Genomic DNA, 15265 nt, shown 5'->3' with positions numbered 1-15265 from the left:
GTTCGCAGAGCTCTGTGTCCAAGCACATTAACAGACAGGCGAAGGGACGGAAAAAATGTGGTAGAAAAAAGTGTACAAGCTCTAGGGATAACCGCACCCTGCAGAGAATTGTGACGACAAACCCATTCAAAAATGTGGGGGAGATCCACAAAGAGTGGACTGCAGCTGGAGTCAGCGCTTCAAGAACCACCACGAGGAGACTCATGAAAGACATGGGATTCAGGTGTCGCATTCCGTGTGCCAAGCCACTCTTGAACAAGAAACAGCGCAAGAAGCGTCTCGCCTGGGCCAAGGACAAAAAGGACTGGACTGATGCTGAGTGGTCCAAAGTTATGTTTTCTGATGAAAGCAAGTTCTGCATTTCCTTTGGAAATCAAGGACCCAGAGTCTGGAGGAAGAGCGGAGAAGCACAGAATCCACGTTGCATGACGTCCAGTGTAAAGTTTCCACCGTCAGTGATGGTGTGGGGTGCCATGTCATCTGCCGGTGTTGGCCCACTCTGTTTCCTGAGGTCCAGGGTCAATGCAGCCGTCTACCAGGAAGTTTTAGAGCACTTCATGCTTCCTGCTGCTGACCAACTTTATGGGGATGCAGACTTCACCTTTCAACAGGACTTGGCACCTGCACACAGTGCCAAAACCACCAGCACCTGGTTCAAGGACCATGGTATCCCTGTCCTTGATTGGCCAGCAAACTCGCCTGACCTTAACCCCATAGAAAATCTATGGGGTATTGTGAAGCGGAGGATGCAATACGCTAGACCCAACAATGCAGAGGAGCTGAAGACGACTATCAGAGCAACCTGGGCTCTCATAACACCTGAGCAGTGCCACAGACTGATCGAGTCCATGCCACGCCGCATTACTGCAGTTATTGAGGCAAAAGGAGCCCCGACTAAGTATTGAGTGCTATACATGCACATTCTTTTCATGTTCATTCTTTTCAGTTGGCCAACATTAGAGAAACAAACATTTTTTCATTGGCCTTTAGAATATTCTAATTTTCTGAGATACCAGATTTGATGTTTTCATTGGTTGTCACCTATAAATATCAAAATTAAACGTAATAAACATCGGAAATACATTGGTCTGTGTGCATTGCATGAATATAATGTACAAGTTTCACGTTTTGAATGGAATTACTGAAATATTTTCAACCTTTTGATGATATTCTAATTTACTGGCCAGCACCTGTACAGTCAATTTTATTTTACAAACCAGACTCCACAAACTCTCTCAGATACTTAAGAAAGGATGTGCTAACACATCAAACATCCACTCCAGCATTTCACACAACACATTAAATCACTTCATATCCATTACACTGTATCATCATTCATACCTTGTCATGTATAATCATTAGTTTAGGTAAGTAGAAATACATTCATTTTTATAAACTATATACTTGACTGTCTGAATTAATACAAAGTGTGTTTATGGTCCCTGAATGATTAAACATTGAAAGATCAATCAGATTGAGATTTCATATTTATATGGAATCATCACATCTTATTAATCATTTGTTACATATGTAGCCATTCCTCATTGCTACAATGTTAAATTAATGTTTGTCATTTGCTCTGATCGACACAAACCTTGCAGGGTTTATCTTTACTTCATCATTACTTGGATGGATTCCCAGTTTCAGAATGCCCTTTGGCATTTGCCATGGAGAGATTGAGTTGCAAAAGACATCAGATGGCAACAGCACTGTAGGACTGATGTTTCACTTTGTATCACGATGGATTTGGGCTCATTTGAAGCCTAATTCTGACAGCAGGAGGTGACAGGGCAGCCAAGTGTCTCTATGGCTTGCCTCAGAGTGCAGTACGAAAGGACAGCATGACCTTAAGCTTGGGAGGTGATGGGCCTGAACCAGCTCATTTGTCTTTCTCTGAATCCACATTTTCTCCCTACAGCATCAACAGAACTAAAGTTATTTAAAGTGTTTTGTTCACAAATATCACAGGTGCTCAACTATCGATTACACAGATAAAGGTATTTAGATTTGGTTCAACGTATTCTTCTTGTGCCTGCAGGTTAAATAATTCAGAAAATTAAAAAAACAATATTTGTAATAGCTGTAAAAAATTCAACACACAAACATCAGGTCAGTCTCACAAAAGCATAACAAAGAGAAGTCAATTATAGGCAGCAATGCCCCAAGAGAAAGGCATAACCACAGAGTGAAGGTTTCATTGACATATTTGTCGATGCATCAGAGGAAAACTCATATTTACCATAACATTAAAGACCTCACTGCACATGTCCTGCCATGTAGCAAACCAGACAAAACATCTGTTCTAACTGATAATGGTAACACACAACATGCTTTAATTGGCCTTTGCATGAACATATGATTCCAATACACCATTTCCTGATTTGTCCAACATCTGCTATTGGTTATTTGCATGCTTGTGGTCCCAATAAGAGATAGCAAAACTGCATCTTTACAGAAACTCATTTGCTTTGCCCTCCTGCAAGGACAGGTCATGGAGCATGATCAGGATCTGGTCAATTAGAATATATCCGAGTAAAAGAGTCCACTTTCAGTCAGCCCTTGTGTGAAAACAAACCCTTAACACTCATAAAACACATTAGTTGCCATGTCTGGTCCCCTCTATGGCTTCTCTTGTCCTTTCATTTGTCAAACATATCAACGTGCTCTGCCTCTCTTCTAAACCCACAAATATACACATAACCACATGCATCTGATCTCTTTTAAAGGCTCGCCTGCCTGAGCTATACGGTGCAAGGAAAGGGAATATTAGCAGTTTCACACTTACAAGGTCACACACAGCCATGCTGCCGCTCATCAGTAACATAAAACAATAATCCCCTACCATTTCTCCCACTGGTCCTCCATCCACCCCTCTCCTCCTTCCCCTCCTGAGTCCATCCTGTGCATGAGGAGGGCATCCAAAGCCAAGAGAAGACAAGGAGAAGAAGAAGCAAGAGGGTTAGGAAGTGAAGGAGGGAGGGAGAGAGAAAGAAGGAGGAGCGAATAGGATGAGAGCCGGCGGAAAGGGAGGAGGGGTGCAGCTCGTCTGGGTCGATGAACGAGGAGTCAGATTCAAAGCCTTGTTGCTGCTCTTCATCCGGAGGGGAGAGAGATGGATGGGGCAATTGTTTGAAGCTGTGGAGCTGAAGCTGCCAGAACAGAGTGGTGTTATATAAGCAACTAGATGCTGCGTGCATCAGATTTACTACGCCACTGCAGAAAACTGCTCGAGTTAGCAGATCACACAACACGGGAAGCCCCAACGGGAAAAGCATCAGCATGAGTGGACACTCCCATCTCTTCCTTTCTTTCAGCTGAACAGTGTCATGCTAAATTATTCATATGGCCCACTGATCATACAAGTCCTCTCTATCTCGCTGGGCTTTTTTATTTGGTTCATGTAGTCACAAATAATTATTTTCCATCATCTTCCATCACTTTCACTTCCATTTATCCTGTTTTTATGACTAAAAGATAAATACATTTTAAAGCAGTTTCAGATTCAATTTAATCAAGTGCTTTACTGTCAGATCTGTTCACCCATATTACCTCAGTGAAAAGATCCCAATAACCCCCTCACACCAGCTAACTCATCTGGGAGACTCAAGGGCATTACAATTCTGGCTGTAAAAAAAATCTCTGCAGCAATTTCTGTTTGTAGCCCATCGGTCTCCTCCAACCAATAGAACATGGGCAGCCATCTGCATCCAGTGACCAGGATCTTCTGAGCTAACCCTACTATTTGATGTAAGTCCACCACTGCCCAACATTTGTGCAAACATCTCAGGTCAAAAGGCTCACATCCACCAGAAAAATACTTAAATCATGAAGAGTACAGAGAGCAACCACAGTGTTAAGCCAAAGACATGATCTCTGCAAGATAGTTAAAAGGTGAGCAATCAGGAGAGAAAAACAGATCTATCAAAATAAACACCGAGTAAGACTTGCTCTACTGAGGTCAGGGTCTTTGCAGAAATTAAAATAGGATTTATAAAATGTAATAATGGACCATTCAACCGGCCTGATGGTCTAACTGCTTAATGTGCATGCTCTGTTGTTTTCAGCCACTGGGCTTTAATGCGGTCTCTGCAAACAAAAGCCTGTGATTTTATCATGCATTCTGAAAAGCACTACACTGACATCAGAGCCCTGTTTGTCTTCACAGAGCTGCAGAACTGGACAGGAAAAGACAAGGCACCTATATGACTGGGAAACAACCTTTAAAGTAAAACGAGAGCATGGTAGTACTGTTGAATAGGGCTGTAACAACGAATCGATAAATTCGATGAAAATCGATTACTAAAAGCGTTGGCAACGAATTGCGTCATCGATTCGTTGTGTTGCACAACTCTTCCAAAAGCGCCCCCCCCTTTCCCGCCCGCCATTGCGCGCAGACAGATCAGCGCGAGGGAGAGCCAGCAGATCAGCACGAGGGAGAGCCGGCAGTTGTTTGGAAGAGGAACATGGCAGAAGCAGCGAGAGTCAAAAAAGTAAAAGCTTTTTAAGTTAGGGAGCATTTTCAGTTAAATCAGGCGAAGACATGCGTTACCTGCAACGTTTAGGTCAGACTTAGTGTAGCATTCAGTCAATATCGAGAAGGCCGGAACTGATGGTGAATGATGATTTATTGAGCCGTCCGTATCATCAACCAACCAACGTAAGAGCTAGGCATAAACAAAAAATAAATAAATCATAAAATAAACCATAATGCATAACTGATTACATTGGTAGTCGTTTTCACAATTAATACAATCATATAGACACGTTCCGTTTTCATAACAACATTCTGAATTATAATTACAAACCTTGTTCCCCTTATCAACTGAAGCTAGACAGAAGTATTCTTCAAACTTTCTTTGTCTTCTTCTCCGTGAACTGCTAATAGCCTATCCTTTGCTCCGTCTTCACTTCTAATAGATTTCCGTTTGCTTCTTCTGTGTTGCGCCCGTTGCGCCTCCCTACTTGGCTACGGTTGCTATGACGCTATCAAAATAAAAGCCTGTATACCTTTGCCGTTGTTAAACATAAAGAAATAGTTCACCTTTACACTCCCACCAAATTATTTACTATTGAACATATAAACACAAATAATTTTTCCATAACAATAACAGTAGCTTAACAGATACTTTGTATAAAATTCAAAAACAAAAAATGAATAAATAAAACATTTTCCAACACTTTAAAGCATTGTAGATTCAAACATTACAGTCTTCTAACAACAAGACCAACTTATGAACAGGGCGTTCTACCACAGACATTTTGCTGACACGTTGGCCCTTGTTTAGATTTTTGTCTGCAGAGGCTATTTTGACCTTTCTGACAAGTCCATCAGTGTCCTGCACAGTGTCCACGATTCGACCAAGTTTCCATTGAGAGCGTGGTAGCATGTCATCTTTGTCCATCACTATGTCTCCAATTTGCATGTTTCTTTTAGGTGTGTGCCATTTTTGTCTCACTATAAGGTTCTGAAGGTACTCTTTTCTCCATCTGCTCCAGAACTGCTCAAGAAGGTACTGAACTTGGCGCCACCGCTTTCGTGCATACATGTCCTCTTTTATGAATGTTCCTGGTGGAGGCAGAGCACTTGAAGTTTTCATTGTGATGAGATGGTTTGGAGTTAGTGGCTCCAGACTGTTTGGATCGTTAAGATTGTCCGTAGTTAAAGGGCGGCTGTTTACTATTGCAGCTGCTTCATAGAGAAAAGTCCTGAGTAAAGAGTCAGTAAGCCGACCTGGAGTGAGAGCCAATGTTGCGTTGAGAACATTTTTCACAGTCCGTATTTGTCGTTCCCATACTCCACCTGCGTGACTTGCGTGAGGTGTGTTTAGAACAAAATCACATTGTTTTTCTGCAAGGAAGGCTGATAGCTTGCCAGTGTCCATTTCACTTTGTGCTGCATTGAGTTCGTTTTTGGCACCTATGAAATTAGTACCCTGATCACATTTTATTTGTCTGACAGAGCCTCTTAGAGCGATGAAGCATCTGAGTCCATTTATAAAGGTGTCCGTAGATAAGTCCTCTAACATTTCAACATGCACTGCACGTGAATAGAAGCATGTGAAAAGGAGTCCATACCTTTTCTGTTTTTTACGTGCTTGTTTGGTCAGAAATGGTCCAAAAACATCCATACCACAGTAGGTGAAGGGTGGAGATTGTTCAGTCCTCTCTGTGGGTAAATCCCTCATTTTTTGTCCTTCCACAGGCCTTCTTTGTTTACGACAGAACACACACTGCCGAATGTAGGAGGAAACCCTTTGGCTCAATTTTGGGATCCAATAGCCACTGGATCGTATCTCATTCATGGTGAAGCCTTTTCCTTGATGATTAACTCTTTCATGAGACTGTGCGATTATCAGTTTTGCAATGTGATGTTCTCCGGGAATGAGTGTTGGCTGTTTGATTGAATTGGGCAGAGATGAAAGCTGAAGCCTTCCACCAACCTTGAGCACACCGTCTTTGTTTATGAAAACATCCAAGTTGCTTATTTTGCTGTTCTTTGGGAGTTGTTTGCCTTTTTTGAGTGTGTCTATTTCATTTTGATACACTTGTCCTTGCAAATCTTTGATGATCACAGTTTCAGCTATTTTTCTTTCAGCTACAGTGGTGAGTGTCTTTGATTTGTCTTTGAGCAGATATCGTCTGAGACGTGCTACAGCACTAACTGCACGGGACCAGGAGGAGAACTTTGTGAGGTGGTCACTGAGACTTGCATGTTTTACAGCTTGAGTGTTTAGGGTCTGCACCTTTCTCACCTCTGGGTCTCCTACTGGGAGCTCGATAGTCTTTCTTGTTGGAAGCTGTATTTCTCCTTTCCACAGAAACTGAGGGCCGGTGAGCCAGTTGGATGAAAGCAGTTCCTTTACAGAAGTGCCCCTGGAAGCCATGTCGGCGGGATTTTCATCAGTAGGTACATGAAACCATTGTTGCGGTGAAGTGTGGCTCCGTATTTTCTGCACTCTATTCGCAACAAACGTGTGGAAGCGCCTTGCCTCATTATTTATGTATCCTAAAGTGACCTTTGAATCTGTCCAAAAGAACTCTTCTACATCATCGTAGAGCAGCTCCTCCTTTAGCATTTTGCTCACTGTGACTGATACTGTGGCTGCGGTGAGTTCCAACCTGGGTATAGTGGTGACCTTTGTGGGTGAGACACGTGCTTTGCCCATGACAAAGGCACAATGAACTTCTTTGTTTTTGTTTGTGAGTCTAAGATAGGTACATTGGCCGTATCCTGCGGTGCTTGCATCTGAAAAGTGATGTAATTCTCCTTTGATCACTTCTCCAAATTCTGCAGGAGCATAACATCTGTTTATCTGGACGTTCTTTAAATTTTGCAGGTCTCCTTTCCAGCACTCCCACCGTGGCCTGAGGTGGTCTGGTATTGGGTCGTCCCAGTCTGTTCCTTGACGGCACATTTCTTGGAGAATTCCCTTGCCGTTGAGCACATAAGGAGCTAAAAATCCGAGGGGATCATATATTGCTGCAACTGCTGATAGGATGCCCCGCCTGGTTGGGGGTTGGTCCTTCAGCATGATGTTGAACGTAAAGCAGTCTTTCTCTACATTCCAATAAATGCCAAGGGCTCTTTCTGTTTGTGCCTCTTTGAATGTCAAGTCCTTTGTTTTTGTATCTGTTGCCAGCTCTGATGTTGGGATGCTGTTTAAAACATCAGTGTTGTTGGATACAAACTTATGCAGCCTTAATCCACCCTTTGCACATAGCTCACGTGCTTCCTTTACTAGTTGAATAGCATCCTCAGTTTTTTGTACGCTGGTGACTCCGTCATCTACATAGAAGTCCCTGGTTATGAACTGTGAGCCTACAGGATATGCAGATCTGTTTTCCTTAGCCAGATGTTTGAGTCCATAGTTCGCACACCCTGGGGATGAAGCAGCGCCAAAAAGGTGGACTGTCATCCTGTATGCTTGTGGCTGGCTGTTAACGTCACCATCTTTCCACCATAAGAAGCGCAAATAGTTGCGATCATCTTCCTTAACCTGAAACTGGTGGAACATTTTTTCAATGTCGCACATTAGAGCGACTTTATGCTGTCTGAAGCGCACCAAAACACCAGTTAAACTGTTGATCATGTCAGGGCCATTTAGTAAATGATCATTAAGGCAGGTACCATTGTGTTTAGCTGAACAGTCAAAAACTATGCGCAACCTGTCAGGTTTCTTTGGATGATAAACACCGTGGTGAGGTATATACCATGTCTCACCAGGTGGTCCAATATCGTCAGTTTCTTCTGCATCACCTCTTTTGATCATTTCATTCATGAATTTCATGTAATCCTCCTTGTATTTTTGATCCTTCATGAGTTTGCGTTTCAGTTGACTTAGTCTGCTTTCAGCAAGTTGTCTGTTAGTTGGCATTTGTGGTCTTTTCCTGAACGGCAATGGCATTTCATAATTTCCCTTTTTCGTTTGTACTATGCCTTCCTCAAGTTTTTGGAGGAATAATAGATCCTCTTGTGACACAGTCTTTTCATTTCTTTCAGCGTCTTTAAAGTCTCTTTCCAATACACGTATTGCGTCTGCTGGAGTGGAAGGAGGAACCTCTTTAACGGTGCATCTGTGACAAAGCCTGGTTGTCATGTCTGTTTTCTCTTCGGGGTCTGAGTTGCCAACAATGCTCCATCCCAAATCAGTCCGAAGAGCATAAGGTTCATTATCTTTTCCTAAGATTACTTGTTTAGGTGCTAGAGCTCTAGGACAAGTATAACCTATGAGGAGACTTATCTCACAACTGAGAAGTGGAGGGATTTCATCTGCAATGGGCAGCAAGTGACTCCACTGTTTGGCTGTTTCACATGTGGGTATGTGTTCTCTGTTAGCAGGGATGCAGTCCTTTGAATATGCCGTAGGAAGCTTTATGACTGTGGCTGAGTTATAGCCTCTCACCAAGAGATCAGACACCCTTTCACTGCTTACAACTGCATTTTTTCCCATCATGGTAGTCAGTTTTAGCTTTACTGGGCAAACATCTGCCTGCAGCTCATGTGTTACATCCTGATCAATGAAGACAGCATCACTCTGCGTGTCTAATAGCGCATAAACCAGTTTTTCTTTGAGTGGGTTGTTGGCAGTTGACAGCCACACTGGAACTATCATTGATGTGCTGATTGTGTGTTCAGGTCTGGCAACATTGAGTGACATAGCCGTCGCTGCTGCAGGTGAGTTAACTTGAGTTCCATTATTTACACTCACTTGTGTCTCTTTTTGTAGGCTGTTCCAATAATTGTCGTCATGAAGACAGGTAGGATGCCTCTTTGAGCAGGTATCACAACTGAAGCGGCGTTTGCAGTCTTTGGCATTGTGACCTTGTTTTAGACAACCATAACAAAGTTTCTTCTCCTTCACAAACTTTCTTCTGTTTTCTAGAGACAGTTTTAAGAAGTCTGGACACTTGTGGAGTGGATGTGCAATCTGACACAGAACACATGAAAAATCCTTTGATGTTATTATTATTGACTGTGTGTCACTTTGTTCCGTTGAATTTGTCTTAAAAACACTTGCTTTGTTCCCTTTTCGTTCTTTTGTGTTTCCTTTGTCGCTGTTAGTTTCAGAGTAACGAAGGGCGTGAATGGAGGTGAATGGGTTAAATGCAACTTCAGCTTCAACAGAGAGAAAGGATGCAAACTCACTAAAACTTGGAAACTCACCACCTTCCATTAAAGTCTTTGTTACCTGTCGGTTCCATCTTGCATTTATCCAGTCTGGTAGTTTGTGCAGTAATTTTTGATTTTCCTCGCAGTCGTTAAGTATTTGCAAACCCTTTACATGAGGCATAGCGAGCATGCATGCATTTAGGAAGTCCGCAAAAGTTCTTAATCCATCAGCATCTCTGGACTGCACCTTTGGCCATTTTGATAGCTTCTCTCGGAATGATTTCTGTATAATAAAGGGCTGGCCGTATCTTTGGTTTAACTTGTCCCAAGCGTCCTTATATGCGGCTTCATCACTCCTAAAGAAAGTCCCTTCAATGCATTTGCGAGCTGACCCTGTTACATATCTCTTCAAATAGTACAGTTTATCTGCTGCTGAGATGCCCCTTTGATCAATCAGTGATGTAAATGTGGATTTCCATTCAATGAAATGCTTTGGGTCGCCACTAAAAACTGTTGGTTCTGGCGTAGGAAGTTTGTTTAATCTTATGCTGTCTTGAACTGCCTGTGCTAGCTGGGTAACACTGGAGGGAGCTTCCTGCACTGCTGGTGCCAACTCAGTAACAGTAGGGGGGGCTGTCTGCACAGAACCAAAGGAGACTGCTGGTAACGGCTGTTTAGGTGTGATGTTTGGGCTCACCTTTTCATCTGTAATTGACTGTACATCACCCACTTGTAGTAAATGCCTGTCATATGCTTCAAATCTGGCTCGAGCTGCTTTCACATCCCTTTGTGCTCTCAGGCGTTCTAACTCTGCATTTTGAACTGCCACCTGTTTTTTATGCTCTTCTTCTAGAGCCCTTATTTTTTCTTGTTGTCTTTGTTCCTCCAGCGCGACCTCATACTCAACCTCCTTTGCTGCTAGTTCTGCTGCTGCTTCAGCTCGTTTTGCTGTAAGATGGGAAGCTGAGGATCGCTGGCTGCGATTTGATGCTGCAGTTGATCCATATATGGAAATGGCGTATTCATGCTCTAAAAGTTCACGTAAACGAGCTTTTTCACGATCTGCATCAAAATCTCCATCAACACCACTTATTCTTTCCAGAATTATCCCTATGATCTCCTTAGTTACTGCTTCACATGCATCGATCTTTCTCCTTACGTCAGATGATGGTGCCATTTGGGTTCTATTTTCTGAATATAACTTTAATAGATCATCTCTCCTTTCTTCTATTATGTCAGCAAGTTCTGACATCTCCTTCACTGTTATATCTTCCTTTAATTTTTCTCTTGTTTCACGTGCCTGTGCTTTCCATTGCTCATAAAGGACAAGCATTCTTTTTTCGTTTTGCAGAGTTGTCATCTGTTCAGTTAGGACCGTTTGACTTACTGTTGCAGCCTGCAAGTCTTCCATTTTACTTTGCCTTGATCCGTTTCAATTCCTGACCAACTTTTGCCCTCTGCTGGACGTTGCGGGTACTGCCGTTGAACCGTGAAACCACACCGTGCGGCAAGAGGGGGCGGTCAAGCTCTTACTGTAGCATTCAGTCAATATCGAGAAGGCCGGAACTGATGGTGAATGATGATTTATTGAGCCGTCCGTATCATCAACCAACCAACGTAAGAGCTAGGCATAAACAAAAAATAAATAAATCATAAAATAAACCATAATGCATAACTGATTACATTGGTAGTCGTTTTCACAATTAATACAATCATATAGACACGTTCCGTTTTCATAACAACATTCTGAATTATAATTACAAACCTTGTTCCCCTTATCAACTGAAGCTAGACAGAAGTATTCTTCAAACTTTCTTTGTCTTCTTCTCCGTGAACTGCTAATAGCCTATCCTTTGCTCCGTCTTCACTTCTAATAGATTTCCGTTTGCTTCTTCTGTGTTGCGCCCGTTGCGCCTCCCTACTTGGCTACGGTTGCTATGACGCTATCAAAATAAAAGCCCGTATACCTTTGCCGTTGTTAAACATAAAGAAATAGTTCACCTTTACACTTAGCATGGCACGGGATGATGCAGCGTCTTAAACGCAAGCATGTCGGGATCATCAGCGAGGAAGGAGAGAACTCTGTGTCCGGGTAAATTAAAAACTTTTCAAAAGTGATTCATCCAAGTCCCGGATTATTACACAGGCTAGACATGCCCTAAGCTCGTAAAAAAGAGTCTAAAGTCGTGAGCGCGACGCTTATTAGATGAGCGGGGAGACTTGCGCTGCTGCGAACCGGTTCCGCCCAAGGCCGGATTAACTGGGCAATTGCCCAGGGCCCACGAACTCTAAAGGGCCCAGGGCATGAGCAAAATACTGTATCTATAATTTCCCGCTTTATGAGGACTATGGTGACCGTACGTTCCGTTTTCCCCGGACATGTCCACTTTTCACTCTCTGTCCGGCGCGTCCGGACTGCTGGTTCTTGTATTGATGAAAATGTCCGGCTTTTCATCCAGGAGCAGGGATCGAATTATGGGGGAGCTGTATATCCTACACATCCAGGGGAACCGGAAAAAAGTTTTCTATATTATATCATTTTTGGACTCTTTTGAGCAGAGAGCGGCACAGCGCATTGTTGCGCAGCGATCCAGGCAGCTGCTTCCAGCGCACGGTCCATTCTCAAAGTGGCGCAACCAAAAAACTATAATTAGCACACGATCGTTCATGTCTGCACATGTTCTCTATTTTCTGTCTTATTTGTGCGTGAAGCGCGCTACTGCGGAGCTCATCACCTGTGCTGCGGTGATTTCACCTCACGCAGCATCGAAAACGCGCTCTGCGCTTTGCGGTCAGGAGATCCCTTTAATCTGCTCAGAAGTAACTGATGAGGTGAAAAAGTAAGAATCCAGGCAGCAGTTTTTCTGGAGAATTAAGAGGAGATGCAGGAAGATGAGAGACAGACAGGACAGGAAATAGTTAAATAAAAACAAGAAAACAAAACAAAGTGTTGAAAAGTAAAATGTAGGTAGATTTATCTCCACTACACGTTTTTACCTGTATAAAACAATAAGTTACACACATGTAGTATTTATAAATTTGATACTATTCAGGTCACCTTCAACACTCAGTCACCCACCCAGGGCCGTTTCAAGACATTTTGGGGGCCAAGGCAAAATGCCCCCCCACCCCCCACCCCCCATAACTGGGCTCCCCAGAAGCCTCTGTGTAATTCATGCCCTCTCCAGTAGTGTTAGTTATACAGTGTTTCTAAAAGCCCCTCAGGCATTACTGACATGTTCTAATATTATCAGATGAAAAACTAAATTATCAGACATGCTGTCTCATCTGCTTCTTTTCTAAACTTGCAGAAAGTAACAAAACCATTTGAAAGCCTCTATTTGTGGATTCTCTGAAAGTTTCCATGGAGTGTGTGACAACTTATTTTTTCAGTCATTTTTGGAAATAGTGATCAATTTTGATTAATTCACAGCCTATGTTTAATTACATTTAAAAATTAGTTGTTTGACATCCCCAGTTATAATAAATGTCTACAGATGAGATCAAACAAAACAGATGAGAATTGCCCTTAAGCTGTTTAATTGGACCAAGCATTTTAGGTCACAGATAGGTGTAGCTTAGGGTCTCTGTCTATACACCTTATAAGACAATTTAGGTGATGGCATGTTGTTTTTCTGCTATTGAACTGTTTTCTAATAATGTTGTGTTAAATAAAGTGAAGGAAGGAGAGAAATAACATTTCCCTAGCAGTTTTTAAAAATGTCCCCATGTAATCCGATTAATCGATTAATCGTGTCGAGACCCCATCCGATTCATTGATTATCCAAATAATCGTTTGTTGCAGCCCTACTGTTGAATACATTATTTCTAATGTTTTTGTAATAAAATTACAGGGAATAAGGCACGATGGCCAAGTTAATGTGAAATGTGTAACTGTTGATATTATTTATTGGTTAACATAATTTGTTAATTTCTTTTCCACAAACGGAGATAAAGAAAGGATTTGGCTTGTGTTTAGAGGGAATGTGCTACCAGCTCAAACAAGTCCTGTCGGCAGAATTAAGAAACAGCCGTAAATAACCACCAGAGGGGAATTGCATCCTGTGCATTTACAATGTCAACTTTTAGTGAGAGTCACATTCAAATCAGCCCCATTTACAACCCTGCTCCTTTTTAAGAAACAGATACTCAACAACAAGCTAGTTCTGTAGAAAAATCCTGAATCTATTTATTCTTTGCCTTGAAAATCAATCATTGGTTTCCATGGTCCCACATAGGATCATAGCTGATATTTACCTCCAGTGACCATTTGAGAAAAGATGAGGTACAACATGGATTGTTCAATAGTCTGATAAAGAGACATATGTAAAGACAGTCATTCACACTCACACCTGGGTCGGTTTAGAACCATCAATTTAAAGCTGCAATAACAAATTTGGAAAACAAATAAGCTTAACCCTTCCACTGTCCTATCGGGTGACCCCTCCAGGAAAGGTGACCATTGAGCAGGGTTGATGGTTCATCCCTTGAGGTCCACGTGGCAGGGGTGAGGTGGTACTCACTCCTCACCCCTGCCACGATAGGACAGTGGAAGGGTTAAAACATTTTTTTCCATGCCTTTCAATAACATTTATAACATAGTATAGCTAGAAATATATTGTAGAGATAAAAAAAACAATAATAAGGCAGTTGTCACATTTGTTTATAAACCTCCACCAATAACACGTTTCAAACCAAAAGCAACTATTGGACCATCTGGTTGTCAGTCTGGCTGAACCGACGCACTTCCCTGGGTCCTTCACTCATTACGCACTAACTTATCTAGCAGTGGGACATCGCTGGTTCTCCACTCAATAATATCAGAGAAGGAGAAACAGCCGACTGACACCACTGCAACTTCAGGACAAACTACCAGAGTCCCAAAAAGAAAAACACCATTTGAAGTCATGGACAACAAATCATGTTTCGACCTAGAAAATGGTGACTGGTCTTTAGCGCTACCTTGCTTCCTCTGACAATGTGGGTTTCCGATCTCGGCAGGAGCATCTCAGGAAAGATACCCGAGGGGTGGGCTGAGTGTTCCATTACATGTTTACGTTAAAACCTAGCTTGTTTGCAGATTTATTATAAAAGCTTTAATAATTGATCTATGGGTAGAAAGGAGAAGAACATGCAAACGCCCCAAAGCAAGACTCCAGCAGTGTTGAACCCAGGACCTCAGCTCTCCAATAAAAATAAAAGTAATTGAATCTAAAAACTGAATCTTGGGAACATCTTGGGTCCTTCTTGTCTCTCTGCCTCAAACGTATCTTGGGCTGCAGCTATAGAATATTTTAGTATTCGAGTATTCTATCGAACTGTCCATCAATTGGTCTCATATTCTATTTGATGATTTTCAAGTGAAACGAGACTGTGGTCTGCTGCTAAAATTATGAAAATAAAACAAAACATTGATAAAAGGATCAACAATATGTATTAGATTGGTTTTGTTTAGTTCCCTCTTTCCCAGCTGATATTTATACTTAATAAATATTTTATTTTATAATTATTTTATATAAAGATTTAAATATTAATATTTAACATTTTTAATATTACTAATCCTAGTCTAAACATATCTAAATATATTTGCATATGATCAGTAGAATTGAATAATTTCACTAACATGTTCAGTAGTAAGCGACTGGAAATTATAAC

The 15265-nt window shown here is 41.9% G+C and overlaps 2 protein-coding genes across 5 annotated transcripts in view; both read right to left on the bottom strand.

Moving 5' to 3' along the window:
• Positions 1-15265, bottom strand: part of LOC107381812 (C-Jun-amino-terminal kinase-interacting protein 1) — a 97258-nt gene that overhangs the window by 78593 nt on the left and 3400 nt on the right. Inside the window, exon 1 of one of the 3 annotated variants that reach the window (XM_015953698.3) lies at positions 2843-3946. The exons of the other annotated variants lie outside the window; for them this stretch is intronic. Within the exon in view, the coding sequence (XP_015809184.3) occupies positions 2843-2907 (65 nt within the window). The 5' untranslated portion in view covers positions 2908-3946. Of the gene's footprint in view, positions 1-2842; positions 3947-15265 lie in introns of those variants that run through there. 3 annotated transcript variants of the gene reach the window in all.
• Positions 4608-12712, bottom strand: LOC129163077 (uncharacterized). 2 transcript variants are annotated; one of them, XR_011521613.1, is made up of 2 exons: positions 4806-12712; positions 4608-4664 (listed from the first exon to the last, which is right to left on the bottom strand). XR_011521613.1 is itself a non-coding variant. In XM_070554919.1 (2 exons), exon 2 carries the CDS (start codon positions 11019-11021, stop codon positions 5196-5198), a length of 5826 nt encoding a protein of 1941 aa, XP_070411020.1. In that variant the 5' UTR covers positions 11022-11234; positions 11376-12712; the 3' UTR covers positions 4608-5195. The 2 variants fall into 2 exon arrangements, 1 of the variants encoding a protein (XP_070411020.1); XM_070554919.1 differs by having other exon boundaries at positions 4608-11234; positions 11376-12712.

Source organism: Nothobranchius furzeri, chromosome 9 (assembly GCF_043380555.1).
Source record: "Nothobranchius furzeri strain GRZ-AD chromosome 9, NfurGRZ-RIMD1, whole genome shotgun sequence".
NCBI lineage: Eukaryota > Metazoa > Chordata > Actinopteri > Cyprinodontiformes > Nothobranchiidae > Nothobranchius > Nothobranchius furzeri.
The sequence above is the reverse complement of the archived record's forward strand: the minus strand, read 5'-3'. Positions and strand labels throughout refer to the sequence as shown.